This window comes from Podarcis cretensis (assembly GCF_951804945.1).
Source record: "Podarcis cretensis genome assembly, chromosome: 7".
In the NCBI taxonomy this organism is placed as follows: domain Eukaryota; kingdom Metazoa; phylum Chordata; class Lepidosauria; order Squamata; family Lacertidae; genus Podarcis; species Podarcis cretensis.
Genome location: NC_137176.1, coordinates 83,592,987 through 83,615,111, shown reverse-complemented (window position 1 = coordinate 83,615,111; position 22,125 = coordinate 83,592,987). Strand labels below are relative to the sequence as shown.

Genomic DNA, 22,125 nt, shown 5'->3' with positions numbered 1-22,125 from the left:
TAGTACTTTTAAAATGACCTGGATTGGGTGAGCCATGCCATAGATAAGTTTGCCGATAACAAAAAATTATTCAAGATCCAGAGTAGTCAGAACCATCCAAACTGGGAAACAAAATTGTGTTGCCTGGTTAATATAAGCAAGTGTAAAACGTGGTGTTGTTGAGAATTTCATATTTTAATGCTGATGGTGTGAGATTTGCTGTTTTGGCCAGGAAAGGTAACATGGCTGTTTGATGGACAGCTTGCTGTAAATGTCAACTTAGTTGGCAGCAGTGTAAAAGAAGAGAAAAAGCATGACCCTAATTTCCTTCATAAAAATGGCTGCAGTTCTGGTTGACCCATCTAAAAGAGGATAGAACATAGGAAAAGGTATAGAAAAGACCAATAAAATGACTTGTGAAATGCAAAACCTAACGCATTTGGACTAGTTAGCTTTTGCTTTTTAAAAAAATGGTTATGAAAGCAGGTAATATGAATTGTACAGGCTGAGCAAATAGATTTCTCTCTGTCCCCAGCCCATGTTACTATAATGGTGGGTCACTCAACGAAGGAAATTGGTGGTAGTTTCAAAACAGAAAAGTGGAAGTACTAGTTGACAGCACATTTTTGGAATTTACTGCATACCCTGAGAAGTGATGATGGCCACTAGTTGGGCATATTGATAAAACTATACCTATGGCTGTTGGCCAAGATGCTAAACAGAATGCCCATATTCAGAGTCCGATACTGACAGTCAGGGGTTGGAAATAAGTTTGTGGGTTTTGGATCCAGAAGTATCCAGTTGACTGGTTGGAGACAAGATACTGAATGATATACAGTGCATTGACAGGCGCTAGTTCTACAACATGTTGGGTAGGAGTTGTTCCCACCTACCTGCTGATGGGACCTTTTCCAAGCATAGCATATATTCTGCTGTGGAAGACTTTCCCCACAACCACATTTATATTTACCCTTCACTTCCTGTAGGTTAGGATGACCAGGCCCAAAGCAACCTTCAAATTTGCCTGGTCTCACAAGAACACTGGGATGTGCACCTTTTTCAGTGACACAGGAAAATCGGGGATGTGCCTAATTTGGGTGGGTCTGGCTATGTTGAAGGCAGCATGTGCAACCATTAACTTCAACTGGGAAGAAGACAACCTTGAGAATCGCAACTGATTTCATTTATGAATAATTTCCTAGGTGATTTACAATAGGGTTGGTCATAGGAAGCTGTCCTGTATAGAGTCAGGTCATGGGTGGATCTAGCTCAGATTTGTCTACAGCATCCTTTCTCAGACATTGCACTGCAGTAGCCATCATTCCTAGCCAGCATGGTGAGTGGTCAAGGATGATGAGAGTTGTAGTTCAAGAACATCTGAGAACCCAAAGTTGAGAACCTATGGCCTTCTAGCTGTTGGATTCCCAACTTAACAGAAGTCCCAGCCAGTGTGACCAATGGTCCGTGAATATAGGAATGGGAGTCCAGCAGTAGCTGGAGGGTTTCAGGTGCCTCAGCCCTAGGCTACACTGAGAAAAGTCCTTATCAGCCTAATCTGGGGGAGCCAGAGAATATGGGACAATCCACATGCATATCGCCTTACCTAGCACTGTTGCTGGCACCTGACTGTCTCAAGAAGCAATGGAGTGCACCTCCGGGGTAAAGTTAAATCACTGTGTTAGCAGCACCTAAATGACCTCCCCAGGATGCAAGCCTGGGCATCATCATCATTTTATTTATACACCGCCCATCTGGCTGGCTTTCCCCACTCTGGGCAGCTTGCAGCATATATAAAAACATAATAAAGCATCAAACATTAAAAACCTCCCAATACGGGGCTGCCTTCAGATGTCTTCTAAAAGTTGTGTAGTCCTTTTATCTGCTTGATGTCTAAGGGAGGGTGTTCCACAGGGAGGGTGCCACTACCGAGAAGGCCCTTAGCCTTTAACTTCGCTTCTCACAGTGAGGGAACCAGCGGAAGACCCTTATAGGTGGACCTCAGTGGGCTGAGCAATAGAGGTGGAGACGTTCCTTCAGGTATACGGAGGTCCTGGCCTGCTCCGACGACAAGACCCCCCTCTCGACCTCCCTGATGTGATCCAAAGGAAAGCAGAGCAATGCGTTTGGCACCAGCTCAGCTGCAGCAGTTTCCAGAATGAGACCTACAAGATGCCATGCAACCATCTTAGGGATCGACTCTGGATTTGTGTAGGGTTTACTCCTTGGCCTTTTCTTCTCCCAAAGATATTCTGCAAGGCAGCAAAGATTTAGGGTCAAGGAGAAGGATATTTTCTTTCTCCTAGATGGGCTACCTTCCCAGGTTGCGGAGCCCCATCTGACCATCACTTCCCTCTACTGTACGTGCAGAAACTGCCTCTTTGACCATAGGACCCACTATTGGTTCTGGTCCACACAATCTGCTGGAGCCTGTCTTTGCAAGTCCCTAACTCACAGAGGGTTTGAGACCCATCAGGTGTCCTCAATAGAAAAAAGACACGTCACGGAACTGAGAAATGCACAAAACAAATGAAATTCTGTGAAAATCCCTGAAACAAGAAGTAAGGTAAAGGTAAAGGTACCCCTGCCCGTACGGGCCAGTCTTGACAGACTCTGGGGTTGTGCGCCCATCTCACTCAAGAGGCCAGGGGCCAGCGCTGTCCGGAGACACTTCCGGGTCACGTGGCCAGCGTGACATCGCTGCTCTGGCGAGCCAGAGCCACACACGGAAACGCCGTTTACCTTCCCGCTGGTAAGCGGTCCCTATTTATCTACTTGCACCCGGAGGTGCTTTCGAACTGCTAGGTTGGCAGGCGCTGGGACCGAGCAGCGGGAGCGCACCCCGCCGCAGGGATTCGAACCACCGACCTTTCGATCGGCAAGTCCTAGGCGCTGAGGCTTTAACCCACAGCGCCACCTGCGTCCCGAAACAAGAAGTAATCGACTATAAATATTATCTTGTGGAAATCAACTAAATAATAAAATCAAAAAGCTTAAGGAAAAAATTAGAAAAACCTAAAATAGAACAAAGCCTTAATGGGATGCCGGCTACAAACCTCGTTCCACTGAACTATTCAGTTTCTTCAGAAGGAAATAGAAAAATCATAAACTTTAAATGACCGAAATTCAAACAAGGGTAGAACCCCCAAAATTCTGATGTATTGTAATCCTAGCTCGACCTAGGTAAAGCAAAGCTCAGTAATAAAGGATTGATCAAAAAGTACAGTTTCTAATACTGAATTTACAAAAAAGGTTTGAAAACCTAAATAACAAGTTTTAAACAAAGCTCAGCTTGAAGAAAGCAAAGCACAAGAATAAAGGGTTAAGGACTCAACTGTGAAAATTCTAGTGCTGCTTTTACAAAAAGGTTTAAAAACCTAAGTGGCACAAATTCAAAGAAAGGAATACAAGATAAAGCTGTTTTAGATTTAAACAAACTTTAGATTTGAACAGGGCTGAAACGCTCCCGTGGTCTAGATGTTACTGCTGATGTTAAAGACTAGTTGATTCCCATAAGATAATATTTATAGTCAATTACTTCTCGTTTCAGGGATTTTCGCGGTATTTCATTTGTTTTGTGCAATCAATCAGGTGTCCCCAGCTGCTTTAGCCATCCAGTCTAAGCCATTTCCTGGGGTGTGGCTGGTGTTGCATGCTGACAGATCAACACACATTTGACTTATGCATGGATACATTAATTTATCCAATTAAAGCCTGGAGCTTTCAAGAACCTTAATTTTGAATGTATTCCTGACAAGGCAGAAGAGTTTTCCTTTCTCCATCCGTTTTGTTTCTAAAAAATCTACCTGTTTGACGAAGCCCACCTCTTCGTGACAGAACTCTACTGCTGTGGGGGCAGCTCAGGTACAGAAGAGGAGAAGCACGTTCACATGTGCCGTCTGCTTAGAACAAGCCGCCACAACGTGACGCTTTTGCCAAGCGTACATTATGCTATTTCTGAGCCTTGTCCCAGATACAGATAATTGTCCCGTCTACGGGGGACATGGGCCCTGCTCGTTCTGTAAGCAGCTTAGCTTTAAGACGGGGCAGGATACAATCAAATCCTCCTTGAGATAACTGGGCACACACCTGCTGCTGTGAAAAGCCCTTGGCAAGGCAGAGTGACATGAACACCGAAACCTTGTTGGCAGACCCACATTTGACACGGACCAAATCCTATTCCTGCCCAAGCAAAGGAGGACAGTCTGTGTGACTCGTGCCTGGAAGTGTCCAGCAGGAGGTTACGATTGGGGTCAGTCTCTTGTGACAGTCTAACGGAAGCTACATTTGCCGTGCTGAAGGGCACCTTTGGATTCGATGATAAATGAATCGGCCTGCTGTGTTTGGGGCAGAAAGTTGTGGGGGAGCCACAGAAGGTACTGCCTTACTTGCTTTTAACAACCCCCCATTGCTGGATCAGTCAGAGCAGGGCAAGTGGGGGAGATCCAGAGTTTATACAGCTATACCTTGGATCCCAAATTCCTTTTGAATTGAGCGTTTTGGCTCCAGAATGCCACTAACTCAGAAGTGAGTGTTCCAGTTTGCAAACGTTCTTTGTAACCCGAATGTTCCACACAACTTCCACAGCTTCCAATTAGTGTTCCCTAAATAGAATGCCTTTTTGTGTTATTTTCACTATAATATGCATCATTACGTGCACTTTATCCTGATATAGACATTTCTGTACACACCGCTTGGGTGGAGAACCGCACCTTAAAATTTGCAGTAGTCCAGCACTTGTTGTTTCTGGAAGTGTGACTTAGGAAGATTTGCCTTTAAGGGCGACCTGAAATCCAATTTCGGTAGCTGCCTGTCCCATTCATTTCCAAAAACCCGTTTAGCCTGAGACACAAGGAAAGCACGAAAGAGCTCTGTGCAACATGGAAATAAGTGTCCCTTCTCAACAACCACTTTGAACCCTCTCGCAAACCGTTGTCTGTCTCCAACCTCCTTTTGAGGGAGGCATTTCCCACTTAACCCAATCCTGGCCTCCTCAATGTTTTCCCCTTTTCTGTACCATCTCACCTTGGGAGCATTGTTTGCAGTGCAGATTTCTGAAGAGGCGCTTTGTTCTTCTGGGCCGCTCGTAGCTGCCCATTGCACAATGTGACCGTCATGCGCCATCTCACAATAGGGACTTTCAGAACTCAATGAATAGGGACTGTGGCCTGCCTGGGCAACGCTTTGTTGAGAAGTCTGTGTAGCATGAGATAATTGTGGTGCCTCTTCTGCTGCCAGACTCTCCTCAGATCACAGGCTGTTCCATCCCTTAAATGCAATTCTCCAGTGCATGGGAACCAGAGCTAAAGTGTGGGTCCAAGGATGTTGCAACAGCCCCATTGAACAGATGTAGAAAGCCATCCCAATCCAGTGGTGATTTGGACTTGCTTCTACTGAGCTGAGCGGGTGTTTCACAAGAGCAGCATGCCCTGTAAGCTCACAAAAAGAGTAGGCCCAAGTCACTGGGGAAGTGCTACCCAACTTGTGCTAGGTGCAAGGAATCGATCCTTCACTGTGGTTGCAAGTACGCTCTGGAACTCCCTGCCCATTGATACGAGACGGGTGTCTTTGCTGTACTGGTTTCAGCACCTGCTAAAAACATTGTTGTTTAGGCGAGCCAACCCACACATGCAAATTTGGCATGCCGTTTAATATGTATTTTTTTTTAAAAAAAAAAAGTTTGTGTGTTTGTGTGAAAAATGGCTGATCTTATTTATATTTATAAGCCAACTTGTTTTTAACATCTGATTTAATTGGTACGTTTTAATGTCTATTTAATGTGAAGCATTTAGAGGTTTTGAGGATTAAGCGGTATAGAAATCCTGTTTAAAGAAAATACAGTGGTACCTTGGTTTGCATACATTTTGGATTACAAACACTTCAAACCAGGAAGTGTGTGTCCCGGTTTGCAACCTTTTTTTGGATTACAACCCATTTTTTATGAACAAAAAATTTTTGGAGGCCCCATTGGTGAAAGTGTGCCTTGGGTTACAACCTGTTTTGGTTTACAAATGGACCTCCGGAACAGATTATGGTTGTAAACCAAGGTACCCCTGTAAACGGGCAAGAAGTGTTTTATGTAGATGAAGTCCTGCACTTTAAAAAGAGTAATGGAATCATAGAGTTGGAAGGGACTTTGAGGGTCATCTAGTCCAACCCCCGGCAACGCAGGAAACTCGGCTAAAGCATCCATGACAGATGGCCATCCAACCTCTGCTTAAAAACCTCAAAGGAAATAATAATTCAAAAGGTCTACACTGCAGCCCGGAGAACAGAAAATATTTGAGAACCAGGGCATTCCGCAGAAAATCCTGTTGTTAAAAAAGCATTTAAAATGACAGGATGAATCAATGCAGACTTAGGCCAGGATGATTAAAAGGAAAGAAAAAAAAAGGGATTTAAATCAACAAATGGTTTTGCTTTCACCTACAGCAGACGGAAGATTCTCTTTTATTTTCAACCCTCTGTAAAATCAGAGCAATAAAACGTAGTAGTCCCCTCTCGCTCGCTTCCCTCCCTCCCTCCCTCCCTCCCTCCCTCCCTGCGCATGCCATCATACCCAGCCAACTTAATTAGCAACTTCGGAGTAATCGTGATAATGAGCTAAGTCAGCGAAAATGTCGTTGGGGCTCTTGCAGCTCAGGTTGCAAAAGCAGGCGTTGATCCACATGACTTTCTTGGAGAACCCGGTCCCATCTGGGCACTTGAAGCTCACGTTGATGGTCTTCGACTTGTACGGAGTACAGCAGCGATTGTCCACACAGACGCCGCAGTATTTCGGCCGGTAAGCTGCCTTGCTCACGCATCCCGACAGAGTATAGTTCATCAGCTCCTGCCTCCTGTACACTGCTAAGCATTTCTTTCCAGGCTAGAAACAACATGAGAGAGAGAGAGATGATAGCAATCAACTTGATCGATTAAACATTTTTATTTACGCTTCCAGTAATAGTAATACTCATAATAATTTATTATTTCTACCTCGCCCATCTGGCTGGGTTTCCCCAGCCACTCTGGGCGGCTTTCAACAGAACATTAAAAACAGAACAAAACTTTGAAAACAGAATAAAACTTCTCCAAGAACTATGAAGAGGCTGGAAAGTGCTAGAAACTCTCAGCTCTCTTCATCGCTGACCACTGGCCATGCTGGCTAGCATCCAACAACATCTAGAGGTTTATAGGTAGACTATCCCTGGGTTATGCAGTCTTCGTTCCCAGTTGCAAAACCCCTTGATTAAAACCACAACTCCCAGAAGCCTCTGTGCCTCCATGTCAGGGACCGTGCTGAGGAGGGCTGCACTGAGGAGGAATGGTGGGAGCCTGAATCTTCCCACAGTATAGATTTGGAACAGCGGTTTGCAGAGGGTCATAGTTTAGAAGGCAGAAGCTGGGAAATACTGAATGGGGAACAGCTAGGAGGAGAAGCACTGGGAGAGACAGAGTTAACAGACTCACTGTCACTGGAAAGCATTCACCGCTCAGCACAATGTCAAGAAGAGCAGATAAGGTGGCGGCACAGAAAGCACAGTGGTTGTGAGATCAGGTTACAAGATGCGGTAGTGACATGGGTGACTAGGGAGGAAGTGGGTGAAACCCTTAATTAGGAGCACCGTCATTCCTAGCAATGGATTCTTTGTTCTCTCTCTGTGATCATCAAAGTTTCTAACTGGTAAGAGACTCCTTTCTCTTTGTTCTGCTTATCTACTGCCAAAGAGGTGGGGGGGGGGGAGGAAGCTGGTTCCCTGAAGCCTCATACCCCATCATGTTGTCCATTTCTTTGGACAGGACAGAGCTGCAATTGGATAGCCTAAGTAAATAAGGGACGCGGGTGGCACTGTGGGTTAAACCACAGAGCCCAGGACTTGCCGATCAGAAGGTCGGCGGTTCAAATCCCCGTGACGGGGTGAGCTCCCGTTGCTCGGTCCCTGCTCCTGCTAACCTAGCAGTTTGAAAACACGTCAAAGTGCAAGTAGATAAATAGGTACCACTCTGGCGAAAAAGTAAACGGTGTTTCTGTGTGCTGCTCTGGTTCATGCTGGCCACATGACCCGGTAGCTGTATGCTGGCTCCCTTGGCCAATAAAGCGAGATGAGCGCCACAACCCCAGAGTCAGCCATGACTGGACCTAACGGTCAGGGGTCTCTTTACCTTTAAGTAAATAAGGAAGTGACCACACCTGGGAAGGGAATGTGTAAAAACACTAGAAGCCAAGGACTTACTGTAGAAATGGCATCATCTGGAGATACCATAAAAAGCTATTGGCTGTTGCGGAGAAATTGTGGGAGCTTCTTGTGGGTGGATGGGGAAACAAGAGCAGTCCTACAAGCAGTACCTTAGTGTGCTTAATGTGGTGAAGCAAGAGCAACAAGGAGGATTTCTGCCTGTATTATCCCATACCTTAATGTGCTTGGCGATGTCCTCTTCACATGGGCGCATGTTACAGAGCCTGCTCTCTTTTGTCAGACGGCACTGGTCGTTCTCGTTTGTGATTCTTTGGGACGTGCCCATCCCGCAGGTCTTCGAGCAGGGACTCCAGGAAGAGGTGTGGAGGATGCAGTTTTTCTGCCACGACTCAATTTCCCCTTCGTAAACTGTAAAAAAGAGAGGAAAGGAACACATGGCATTAGGTGAGCTTAGGCGCCAGCCTCAGGAATTCCCTGTGAAGAGGAATTGGTTGTTAAACCGCTCTAATTGAAAAAAACACATAAATATAATAGGCCGTATAGTAACAATTGCAAAGCTATTTACTAGAAACTGCTTCTCAAAAGGGGATGCTGGTGGCACTCTGGGCACTCCACAGAGCCTAGGACTTGCTGATCAGAAGGTCGGCGGTTTGAATCCCCACAACGGGGTGAGCTCCCGTTGCTCAGTCCCTGCTCCTGCCAACCTAGCAGTTCGAAAGCACGTTAAAGTGCAAGTAGATAAATAGGTACCACTCTGGCAGGAAGGTAAACGGTGTTTCTGTGCACTGCTCTGGATCGCCAGAAGCAGCTTAGTCATGCTGGCCACATGACTCAGAAGCTGTACCTTGGCCAGTAAAGCAAGATGATTGCCGCAACCCCAGAGTCGGTCATGACTGGACCTAATGGTCAGGGGTCCCTTTACCTTTATTTCTCAAAAATTAGATACAGCTTCTTATAATGTCAAAATCAACATTGTGACATAATATATTAAAATGTAGCTTTCCAGTTGACTACCAAGTCCAGTATGTACAAAATACAAATCCTATATTGTCAGTGCTGTAGTACATTCTTTTCTAATTTTTTTCATCTTCTCTTGTATTTTTCTGTCTGTCGTATTGCTTAGAAGAGTGGCATGAAATAATCTTCTAAGTGTCTAATGAAGATGATTGGGTTGGCAGACAAAAGAACCTGGCACTGATGGATGCTGGCACAGGCAGACGAGACAAGGATTCCTAGATATTCCCCTGTTTCGCCCGAAGGGGCTTCATCAGCTGTGCGTGGTTCTAAATCATATAAACATAGACACTTTGTAATATACATAGCTACAAAAAATCCAAAGTAACATACAAAGATATAAAAAATGTACATACCGATATTATGTATATATAGGCATTCTGGTGGCTTTTGGTTTTTCTTTTTTCTTTTTGTTAAACCACTCTGGCAATTGTAGCTCTGTGAGGGGACTTGGGGTCTCCTAACAACTCACAGCACCCTTAAAAAACTACGGATCCCAGGATTCTTGGGGGAGGTGGAGCCATGTCTGCTTAAAGTGGTACGATGCTTGTTTAAATGTACAGTGGATGCTTGGGTTGTGAACGTGATTCGTGTGGGATGCACGTTCGCAACCCGCAGCTTTTGCAACCCGCGTCTGTGCACGCACGGGTTGCGATTCGGCACTTCTGCACATGCACAAAGCGTGGTTTAGTGTTTCTGCGCATGCACAACCACCAAAACCTGGAAGTAATCCGTTCCAGTACTTCTGGGTTTTGGCAGTCCGTAACCCGAAAAAACAAAACCTAAAGCATCTGTAACCCGACGTATGACTGTATAGTGCGAATGTGGCTTAAATGTGAGCTAGATGAAGCAGTGGTCTGCCCTTGTATGATACAGCTTTTCTACCATTTTCCCTGCTGGAGGAAAACCACCTTGGAAGGGCAATGACCGCTCCCCGCTTAAAACGGGGGGCGCCCTTTGCGTGGACGCGTGCAGCCCTGGATCTGGAGTGGCCCCATCAGCATAGGCTTTGCCTTCCCTCAGGTGGGATACCTGGAGGTCTCCGCCAACCTCAGTCAGTTGTCCAATCCCACCTGGGGGAAGTGTCGCCAGGGAAACCAGGCCAGGTAGGGGGAGGGATTACCTGCCCACACAATAGAGGGTGCATCTTACCTGGGAATCCTCACTTGGCTCCAGAGCTTCTCCCACCCTACCCACCCTCAGTTAATGTCTTCTTTTGCAGGTTAACTTTTCTTCATAGGTTTTGCAGGTTAACCTGTCTCCACAGGTATGCGGGCGCTGCTACGATAAGGTCGCTGTTAAAGGGCCGGAAAGGAATTTCCCTGCATTGGCAGGTTTCGCCTTTCCCGTAGCAAAATGTCACAACTTTGGCGGTATCAGGCCTTGGGCGGAATCCTTTAGTCCATCTTCCTCTTTGCAGCGGCTATACCAGGGTTCCCTGTTAAAGGGGTTTTTGAAGGGAGGCTTTGGCCGTACGCCGAAAGGTCGTCATTGCTCTCCCCTGCGGCGGCGTAACGGGGGCGGCTATCTCTGCTTGAACATATGTTCTCCAGAGCCGGCCCATCCCCCACACAAACACTGGATAACCCTGATGCTCCCTAGGTCCCTGGCTGGGGACTGGGGAGGGAGAACGCCCAATGCCTGAGCCAAGGTCTACCCACATTTGAAATTTAATAAAGTTGTGGCCAATTTAATCCCATAGCACGTTGTCTAGAGTCGTTATTCCACATGATGTGGGGGGGGGGGGACCACTCGGAATCTGGGGACTCCGCCTGTCCACGCAAATGTTGAGCTGGAAAAGGGCCAGCAGGTAAAAAATTCAGCACCTCTTCTCAATTCCCTCCAAGCCCAGCCTTCAAGTGGCTGTTGGTTTCAATTTGTTTTCTTTTCGTTGTAGAGAAAGGGTGGAACAAGTTATACCTCGGACTCCATGCTGCAGGGAGTTTGCCCCTAAGTCTTAGAAAGTCTTAGAAAGTTGCCCCTCCTCACGTGCTCCACACACACACACACACACACACACACACACACACCGCCAATACCTGCAGAGGAGATGTGCCGTGGGGAAGTCTTTCTGATTTTCTTGGAGTCGTCGCAGACCCACTGTTCGCAGCATTGCCCCTTCAGCTTAATCTGTTTGGGGTTGGGGCACCAAACGAGGGGTGGCTTGGAGTCTCTGCAGGTGGGGACACAGCCCACTGCTCCTCCGATACAGGTGCAATTGTACTTGCAATTGGGCTGGAAGGACTGTCCGTTCTTGTACCTGACCCCATCGAGGATGCAGTCGAGGCCAACAATTTCTACAAAAGGAAGAGGGGAAATGCATAAAGAGAGAGAGAGAGAGTTTCAAAAGCCCAGGCTCACATGACATCTGATATCACAGCGGCAATCAGGTTTTTAATACACAGATTTTCCCTCCCTCCCCTTCCCTTCCCTTCCCTTCCCTTCCCTTCCCTTCCCTTCCCTTCCCTTCCCTTCAGCACCAGACAAGGGCAGGTTATCTATTTACTTATAAGGGACGCGGGTGGCTCTGTGGTCTAACCCACAGAGCCTAGGGCTTGCCGATCAGAAGGTCAGCAGTTCAAATCCCCACGGCGGGGTGAGCTCCCGTTGCTCGGTCCCTGCTCCTGCCAACCTAGCAGTTCAAAAGCACATTAAGTGCAAGTAGATAAATAGGTACCGCTCTGGCGGGAAGGTAAACGGTGTTTCCGTGTGCTGCTCTGGTTCGCTTAGTCATGCTGGCCCCATGACCCGGAAGCTGTACGCTGGCTCCCTCGGCCAATAAAGCGAGATGAGCGCCGCAACCCCAGAGTCGTTTGCGACTGGACCTAATGGTCAGGGGTCCCTTTACCTTTACCTTTACTTTTGTAAACTGCCCACTCCTTAAATTATCAAGGCGGGATACAATAAATTAAAACACTGCAATTTAAAATCGTAAAAATGCAGAAATAACGTAAATTAGTCAAATTTTATGTTGTGAAGCTCCCTGAGACCTACGGGTATAGGGCCTCATAATAATAATAGCAACAATACAGTCAAACCTTGGTTGTCGAACCTAATCTGTTCGGCTTCCAAAACGTTCAACAACTGAGGCACGGCTTCCGATTGGCTGAAGGAACTTCCTGCACTCAAGGGGAAGTTGGGTCAGATGTTCGGCTTCTGAAAAATGTTCAAAAACCGGAACGCTTACAGTAAGGGGGGAAAGTATTTGATCCCCTGCTAAATTTGCCCGTTTGCCCTCTGATGAAGAAATGACCAGTCCATAATTTTAATGGTAGGTTTGTTGTAGCTGTGAGAGACAGAATAACAACAGGAATAGCAACAGAATAACAACTGGTCATTTCTTCGTCAGAGGGCAAACGGGCAAATTTAGCAGGGGATCAAATACTTTCCCCCCTCACTGTACTTCCAGGTTTTTGATATTTGGGAGCCAAAAAGTATGATAACGGAAACGTTCAGGAACTGAGGTTTGACTGTAATAATAATAGCCAGTTAAATTTTCTAATTAAAACTTGGTGAAACAATGACGTTTTCAGAAGGCAGTGAGATATATGGATTGTAATGTTAGAATTCCTGCTCCATGGTTGCAGTCATGGGATTATTGTCTGTCACATGACGGTATGTGTTTTGACTCCACAGAGTGGGAAGTGATGAAGACAGGATGTTTGTGTTACTGTGTTCTGTGAAGTGGGACTATTATCCTTTGTTCTTTCTCTCTTTGCTGTCTGATGCTAGAGAGAGAGGGAGCCATGTTGCAGTGCTCCGTGTGCGTTTATATGTAAATAAAGTAGATTAGCCAGAATGCTGAGTTGCTGAAGTCTGTCACGCAAGGTGTGCAAACTCTGCAGATCCCTAAGTGTGCCGGTGTCTGTTGGCATCGGTTGCTGTGATGTTCGAGCTGAAGAAAGCTTTTGAAGCTCCCGAATGATTGACCAGGAGGGAACATGCCAGTCGGGCATGTGTCTCTGCCAGGGTCCTACTCGAGTGTAGGCTGAGCTCCTGACATATAAGTACCCATCTGATTTACACAGATTTCTTTCTTCCCTGGAGAAAAGGAACTTCTTTACATAAGAACTGCCAGATTAAACCAAAACCCTATGTGGTCCATCACCTTCCTTCCTTCCTCAACAGCCAACCAGATGCCTATGGGAAGCCCAACAGGCAGAGCACGAGGGCAGTAGTTCTTTCTCTCTGTTGTTTCCCAGTTTGCAACTGGTACCCAGAGACATGCTAACCCTGATCATGTAAGGAGCATCTAATCATTGTGACTAGGAGCCAATGGCATTATCCTCTAGGAATGTTAAAGCCAGCTCCATTGGCAATAATAATAATAATAATAATAATAATAATAATAATAATACATTATTTATACCCCGCCACTCTGGGCAGCTCCCAACAGAGTTAAAAACACAACAGAACATCAAACATTAAAAACTTCCCTAAACAGGGCTGCCTTCAGATGTCTTCTAAAAGTCAGATAGTTGCTCATTTCCTTGACATCTGGTGGGAGGGCGTTCTACAGGGAGGGCGGGCGCCACTACCAAGAAGGACCTCTGTCTGGTTCCCTGTAATCTCACTTCCTGCGGTGGAGGAACCACCAGAAGGCCCTCAGAGCTGTACCTCAGTGTCCGGGCTGAATGATGCTACAATGCTACATCTCCGACCTTTCAGTTTCATAGTTGGACCCCAGCTTCCAATATTATGAGGAAGGGAGAAATCCACATTCATGTGCTGTTAGTACTTGCCTGGTGAGATTCATGTGTTTTACATGCAGTACCACGCAGTACAACTTGGCTTAGTTACAGTGGTGAAAATTCCTGTGGTACAGTGGTACAGGAACACAATAATGGCTTGTAAAGGCCATGCAGTCTAAGCTTGGAGCAACCAGCCCAGACCTCTTTACATGCAGGAGTTCACATGGTAGACCGAAGGAACAATACCTTGGCTTCCTTTCTCCCAAGGTGAGGGGAACTGATTTAGCTAAGCCTGGCAGGACAGCTTACTCTATGGCATTAACCCCTTCATGAATTAATTAGACTTAAGTATGTTGGTTTTGTTGTTGTTTAGTCGTTTAGTCGTGTCCGACTCTTCGTGACCCCATGGACCAGAGAACGCCAGGCACTCCTGTCCTCCACTGCCCCCCGCAGCTTGGTCAGACTCATGCTGGTAACCTCGAAAACACTATCCAACCATCTCGTCCTCTGTCGCCCCCTTCTCCTTGTGCCCTCCATCTTTCCCAACATCAGGGTCTTCTCCAGGGAGTCTTCTCTTCTCATGAGGTGGCCAAAGTATGTTGGTTATCCCACACTTTTTAGCAACTCATTCAGAGTGAATGGCAATCTACTGACAACCCAAATTTCCCTTTGTTCCGATTTGGCATTAAAGAGTGGGTTTTCCCGGGGTAAAGGGTGGGGGGTGGGGAACCTCCAAAAAGTGCTCAGACGCAGAGCTTTAAAAGTGAGGACTGTTATGTACTGAAGTTCTCACCCTGGGCCAGCAGGGGGATACTGTAGATAGTTCAGGTCCACGTATGCAAAAAAGGGATCAAAAGTGACGTTCAGTGATTGGATAGTTACAGAAAATGGTTACTGTTGCGTTCTAGTGGAGCTCTATATAAGCAGGCTGGCTGAACCCTTCCGTTCAGTTCTGTTCTGGCCTGTGAATAAACAAGAGCTGTTTGAAGAATCGCTGTGTCGTCTGATATGTTCACCCACAACTTAACAAGGACTATGCCTATAAAGTGTGGGGCAAAAGGTAACTGTGGGTGAGCCCTTATACCGAGCCGAAGAATTGATCCTTCTAGCTCAGTATGGTCTACACTGAATGACAGTGGTTCTCTCCAGGATTTCAGAAAGGGGACATTTTCAATCCTACCTTGAGAGGCCAGAGATCGATTGAAGCAGGGACATTTCATAAGCAAATGAGATGTTCCAAAGGTGAAATACAGCCCTTTTTAAGGTAATGTGAAATCCATGGTGCAGGTTACGGCTTGTGCCACCGCAGCCTTTCAAAACCAACGCCTTTTGTCTTGAGTTCACAGGTGTTTGTACAAATGCTTACAGTATAGAACTAGTAGTTTGTTTTGCTTTATTTCTCTCCCACAGGAACACGCACAGCTCCTGTGGTTTTAATAGAATATCCTGTTTCAACTGCAGACAAAAATGGGACTGAGCCATTGAGTCTCTGTTTTTTTCCATTTTTACAACAATGATCCTGCCCATTTGGGAGTGTGGGAGTGTGAGGGAGGTGCTGTGCTTGTAGGATTTTGTTTTAAATAGAGGGGAAATTCCCAAACTTGAGATCGAGTTGTAAGCAGATCTGCATGTTTCCTCCCCACTCCTGGGTTTGCCAATGTTTGGCGCTGCTTCAAAGCCAAACCAGGTTTTCAATACCCCAGCGATCCTGTTCTGACATTTGGAGTGTTTACTGTGTAACTTCAAACCTTACAAATCGGTTGGGAACTTGAATTTTCTGGAATAGCGTACAATAAATATTTTGGTCTGAATTTAACCGAGAGCTGGACCACCCAAAGCAGCAAAAAAAATGATGCTAAGAAGAAAAAGAAGAAGTGTGAAAAGATGAAAATATACCAACAGAAGAGCAATGGTTGTACAAATTGATAGATCTCACAGAATTAGCAAACACTACAGCCAAAATAAGGGACGCAGGTGGCGCTGTGGGTTAAAGCCTCAGCGCCTAGGGCTTGCCGATCGAAAGGTCGGCGGTTCGAATCCCTGCGGCGGGGTGCGCTCCCGCTGCTCGGTCCCAGCGCCTGCCAACCTAGCAGTTCGAAAGCACCTCCGGTGCAAGTAGATAAATAGGGACCGCTTACCAGCGGGAAGGTAAACAGCGTTTCCGTGTGCGGCTCTGGCTCTGGCTCTGGCTCTGGCCAGAGCAGCGATGTCACGCTGGCCACGTGACCCGGAAGTGTCTCCGGACAGCGCTGGCCCCTGGCCTCTTAAGTGAGATGGGCGCATAACCCCAAAGTCTGTCAAGACTGGCCCATACGGGCAGGGGTACCTTTACCTTTACCTTTTACAGCCAAAATAAGGAACTGGGACGAGAGGAAGACAAGGGCAGGGGGAGAGTGGGAATACCTTACAGAATATCTAAGAAGAAATGACATTACAGTAAACCTGCAAGTAGGGGTAATTCTTTGAACAACAGTAAGAAAGGATGGGAATTAAAAAAGGGTGGAGAAATTAATTGAGATGCAGCAAATTAAGGCTTTGTTAGAATGCCACTGAAGTTCAGGTTGGAAAATCTGCGCAGAAACAATGTCAGATGAAATATGTATGGTGTACAATGAAAATTGGAAAATGCATAAATCAGTGGTTTTCAACCAGTGTCTTGTGGCACCCTGGGGTGCCTTGAATGATGGTCAGGGGTGCTGCAGGCAACACTGACCTCTGTTTCTCTTTCCTTCCCTCCCTTCTTCTGATGCCCTCTTGCATCTCTGGCTCCCAAAGGCTTGCACAGCTGTTTGTTGCAGCAGCCCTGGCTACAAGCTCACCAGGCGAATGAGGCCTCTGGGGCTGGCCAGGGGGTGCTTCCCAGGGCCCTGTGGGGCAGTGTGAGGAGGCACCTCTTCTTTGGGGTGGGGAGGGGCAGCTGAGAGACAAGGGTCGGCAGTTGCAGCTGCCTAGAAGACTCCCGCCTAGGACTTGCTGATCAGAAGGTCGGCGGTTCGAATCCCCGCGACGGGGTGAGCTCCCGTTGCTCGGTCCCTGCTCCTGCCAACCTAGCAGTTTGAAAACATGTCCAAGTGCAAGTAGATAAATAGGTACCGCTCTGGCAGGAAGGTAAACGGCGTTTTCATGTGCTGCTCTGGTTCGCCAGAAGTGGCTTAGGCGTGCTGGCCACATGACTTGGAAGCTGTACGTCGGCTCCCTTGGCCAATAAAGCGAGATGAGCACCGCAACCCCAGAGTCGGTCACGACTGGGCCTAATGGTCAGGTGCTCCTTTACCTTTACCTTTAGAAGACTCCCAAGAATAGGGGGCTGAGGGAACACTCCACAAGGGAGGGTGTTCGAAAAAGGGTGAGAGGCTGCTGGCTCTGCAGGCAAGAGATGACATAACTGGGCTCCTGAGCCCCACAGATGTGCCACAGGAAGAATGTAGTTGGTTAAGGGAGTCGGGGACTCAAAAAGGTTGAAAACCTCTGGCATAAAGAAAAAGAAAAAGAAGCAACATCGCCGGATGTTGCTAGAGTGGAACAAGGGAAATCCAGAAGCAAAGGATCAAAAAGTGGTGGCCCAGCTAGAGGAAGAAAACTGAACGTTGCTTCACAGCATCATTGTTGTGGTTATTCCTATTTTATTTATTGCATTTACAGTGGCACCTTGGTTTTTGAATGCAGTCCATTCCGGAAGACCGAGTTCTGAAACGTTTGCAAACCGAAAACTCAATAGCCGACAGCTAGGCCTCAGGATCCTGCACTCAGGAGAAGTCGCGTGGCATGTTCGACTTCCAAGGCGTGCTTGAAAACCGAAGCGTTTACTTTCGGGTTTATGGCGTTCTAAAACCGAAATGTTCGTCAATGGAGACGTTAAAAAATGGAGGTATAATAATAATAATAATAATAATAATAATAATAATAATAATTTATTTATACCCCGCCCATCTGGCAGCCTGGGTTTCCCCAGCCACTCTGGGCGGCTTCCAACACAATATTAAAATACAGTAATGCATCAAACATTAAAAGCTTCCCTAAACAGGGCTGCCTTCAGATGTTGTCTAAAAGTCTGGTAGTTGTTCTCTTTGACATCTGGTGGGAGGGCATTCCACAGGGCAGGTGCCAGCATCGAGAAGGCCCTCTGCCTGGTTCCCTGTAACTTGGCTTCTCACAGTGAGGGAACCACCAGAAGGCCCTTGGAGCTGGACCGAGGCTGCTTAGGGCTTTAAAGGTCAGTACCAACACTTTGAATTGTGCTTAGAAACGTACTGGGGGCCAATGTAGGTCTTTCAAGACCGGTACCACTGAATATCCTGCCTTTCTCAGTCTACTTTAAGAGAAGAAACAGCCTGGGATACGTTCAGACCGACAGGAAGCCCCATGACCCGTATCTTGGGCAAAAAGAAAGGTACATCACTTACGTGAACACACTCCTATTTCGTACCTAGGTCTGTCTCTGCTGTAGTCACAGTACAGCCCCCTGTGGACGTCGCAAGTGTCCGCCTCTGTGCAGTTCTCCCCCAACTGCTTGGCACATGTCTTGCAGCACTCACAGCCGTCGGTCATCAGGCTGACGCCCGCCGGGCAAACGGGCAGCGTCTTCGGACATTCACACGGCCACTTACAGTACTGTGTCCGCACGTAAGCCTCGGTCGCGGAGGAGGTGACAGGGGGTGACATGGTAGTCGTGGTCGTGGTTATGTTCTGGGCAAAGACCTGGGTCAGAAAAGAAGAAAAAGCTTAGCAGGGAAACTCATGAAGTCTTCAGGAATCCACGGACAGGTTCACTAATCTCTCCTGCTTCACAGATCTACCCGGTGCTGATACTGACTGATATGGAGAACATAGAAACCTAGGACTTGTACAGTCAGGCAATTGGCCTACCTTGTATTGTCTACACTGACTGACAGCAGCTCTCCACGGTTTCAGGCAGGAGTCTTTCTCAGCCACACCTGGTGATGCCAGGAGTTGAACTCAGGACCATCTGCTTGCAATGCATGTGATATGCCACTGAGCTATGGTTCTTCTCTGCCATGTCTTTTCCCCACTGCCCATGATAGCTATTTTGTGCTGGCACCCACGGCACTATTATCAAGGTATTTCCACAAGGGCAGGGGAGGGAAATAGTGCAGATATTAATATTGCAGAGCTTGAGGCAGCTAAAACAGCTAAAAACGGACTCTTATTGCCTAAAAAACCGACTCTTTATACAGTGGTACCTGGGGTTACAAACGCTTCGGGTTACAAACACTTCAGGTTACAAACTCCGCTAACCTGGAAGTAGTACCTCAGGTTGAGAACTTTGCCCCAGGATGAGAATGAAAATTGCATGCCGGTGGTGTGCTGGCAGCGGGAGGCCCCATTAGTGAAACCATGCCTCAGGTTAAGAACAGTTTTGGGTTAAGAACAGACCTCCGGAACGAATTAAATTCGTAACCCGAGGTACCACTATATGCCCCAAAACTGACTCTTATTGGGGTAAAAATTGTCCAGACCCATAAATATGATACAAAAGCTTCACTCATATGCTTGTCCAAGCATAGGCTCATCTTCTTAGAAATATTAGATTACTCCCAACAGGCCTAGAATCAGAGGTCTGTCTCTCTCCACACAGACTTCATTAGCCTGTTTTCTCTTCAGGAGAGAGACCTCATAAGCACACCCTCTGTTCTCTGTGATTCCCAGACAAAGACTCAAGGACCAATTCCCCAAGATGGCAATTTGCAACTGAACACCTCTCTCACAAGACCTAAGGTTAAACACCACATGAGAGCTAACAGAGAACACCAACAGTTTATTATCAACCCATCTAGGTGCTTAGAGAGCCCTTCTTAGCTTTAGGATATATATACCCCAATGGAATTTTCCAGTTAAACTTTCAACAATACACATTCAAACACGCAGAGAGTTATTTCCATTTCAGTGTCAACTAAACAATTACGCTTAACAGGGAAGCACTGCTTCTATTCAATATTATGATGCTGAGCAGGGCAGATCAATAGGCTGACCCAGTTTAAGGATGCTTCCTATGTTCCAGCCTGAAATTTGGTAGTATCCATCAATTCGGTAGCAACATCAGGATGCAATGCATTGCAATTCATACTTTTGTTTGTTTTGCATGATGGCCTGGAAATTTCATCACTTCGAGATGCGGAAGGGGTGCAATGCCACAATTGTTTGCCGTTGGGTAGATTGCCCTGAGCAAATGTTCCCCAGGTCATTGGGCGGTTCCGGAGGGATCAGTCCAAGGCCTGACCTATATCCTCTGCTTATTCCTGTGAGAAGATTACTCCTGACCTGTGAGTTTGGATGGCTCCCAAGAGGAATAGCTTCTTGCACCTGTCAGGGAAAGCAGTGCCTTTCTGCTGAACAATTACCCCAGGAGTGAGTTCTCAGGAGATAGAACTGGAATGGACGTCACTGTAGGAATTGAATATAGCTTGGCGTTCTCGCAGGCAATTTTCGGTCCCTTCCCCCTATTCATTGGTCTGTCTTGCATGCTAGCTATGGGTTTTGTTCACTGTCCTGGGATCTAAAGTTACTAAAGTGTTCTGCTTTTGCTTTTTCACCCTTAAAAGGTCCGGCCTTTAATGCCAAAATTAAAGCTTCAATTGCAAAGTTAATCATGCCATTTTCATAGGGACTAGAAAGGACATTTCATTCCCATTGCTTAAAAGGCAGGAGTTCCCACAACCACAGCCATGGAATTTGTTGGTTCCCTTTGTTAACAGCATTTAGTTAATCGTTTTCAGGTTCTCTTGAAGCTTTTCATCCAGTCTTCTGAAGACCATAAGTGAATCCAAGGTCACGTAGAACATGCAATTCATTTTGATCCCCATTGATTACTGAATAATACTTTCAAATAATAGTTCTCCTCTTTTTCTTACTTAAAAGCAAAGTATTCTATCCTTCCTCCAAGGAGCTCATGTGATGTAAAAATGAAACAGGTTATATCCACTTACAACAACCCTGCATGGTAATAATTTACAAATTATTTATAATTCACAAATAATTTACAATTTACTCAGTGTTAAACCACAGAGCCTAGGACTTTCTGATCAGAAGGTCGGCAGTTTGAATCCCCGCAACTGGGTGAGCTCCCGTTGCTCGGTCCCAGCTCCTGCCAACCTAGCAGTTTGAAACCACATCAAAGTGCAAGTAGATAAATAGGTACCGCTCCAGTGGGAAGGTAAATGGCATTTCTGTGCGCTGCTCTGGTTCTCCAGAAGCGGCTTAGTCATGCTGTACACTGGCTCCCTCAGCCAATAAAGCGAGATGAGTGCCGCAACCCCAGAGTCGGCCACGACTGGACCTAATGGTCAGGGGTCCCTTTACCTTTAAGTATATAGAGGGACCTTAATTAAGAAGAAGCCTGCAACAGAATCATTCCTCAACCACCCCATACGCAGACAAGTAACACTGGGGATGTTGATAGCTAGCTATGAGAAAGCTGTGTGTAGATCTTAATTAATAATAATAACCAGCATCCGATCTTGCTCAATGTATTTTGCTGCCTGAGGTCAGAGGCAGCCCAAGATATTTTGCTGTCTGATGCAAAGGACAAGATGGCACCCTCTGATTCCTCATAGAAAACCCAGCTGGGCTGACCAGGATGCATCCTCCACGAATCTGAGAATATTAGACTGTGATAGGGGTTGCAGGGCAGGTGGGTTTAGGGGAATAGTAGGGGAAGCCCCCTATCTCTCAGTATCTGCCAATGGTGGTGGCTGCCCCAACCCAGTGGCGTAGCGTGGGGGGTGCAGGGGGTGCCAACCGCACCGGGCGCAACATTTTGGGGGCGCACTCGCAGCTCTCTGCCCCTACCTGGCTCACTCACTCTCTCTCACAGTGCTGGCTGTGCGAATCCGATCCGAGCTGCCGGGTTGCCGCCCACTGTGCAGAGCGGAGAGCGAGCGAGGGGGGACTATCTGGGGGAGGGACAGTGCAGCGGCCGCCCAGCGCAGCGCTGAGCGCGGGAGAGAACCACACCCGACCAGACCAGGCAGCAGCAAGAAGAAGCTGGCAGCGGCGGCAGGTTAGGGGTTAGGGGCGCAAATTACTTGCCTTGCCCCGGGTTAGGGGGCGCAAATTACTTGCCTTGCCCCAGGTGCTGACAACCCACGCTACGCCGCTACCCCAACCTGCCTAATGGTAGAGCTGGTAGTGCTTGAGATAACAGACAAGATGGCGACCTCCCCAATTCCCTCAACTGTTCCTCATCAGGCTTGGTTTCCAGACCCTTGATAATCTTGCTTGCCTTCTTCTGCATACATTCCAGCTTG

At 46.9% G+C, this 22,125-nt stretch overlaps 1 protein-coding gene across 1 annotated transcript in view; it reads right to left on the bottom strand.

Annotated features, from left to right (window-relative positions):
* Positions 1 to 6,518: 6,518 nt before the first annotated feature.
* Positions 6,519 to 22,125, bottom strand: part of CCN4 (cellular communication network factor 4) — a 31,966-nt gene continuing 16,359 nt past the window's right edge. Inside the window, exons 2-5 of the mRNA XM_079984452.1 lie at positions 18,265 to 18,559; positions 11,210 to 11,467; positions 8,371 to 8,564; positions 6,519 to 6,844 (exon numbers count right to left, since the gene is read on the bottom strand). Of these exons, the coding sequence (XP_079840578.1) occupies positions 6,545 to 6,844; positions 8,371 to 8,564; positions 11,210 to 11,467; positions 18,265 to 18,559 (1,047 nt within the window). The 3' untranslated portion in view covers positions 6,519 to 6,544. The remainder of the gene's footprint in view (positions 6,845 to 8,370; positions 8,565 to 11,209; positions 11,468 to 18,264; positions 18,560 to 22,125) is intronic.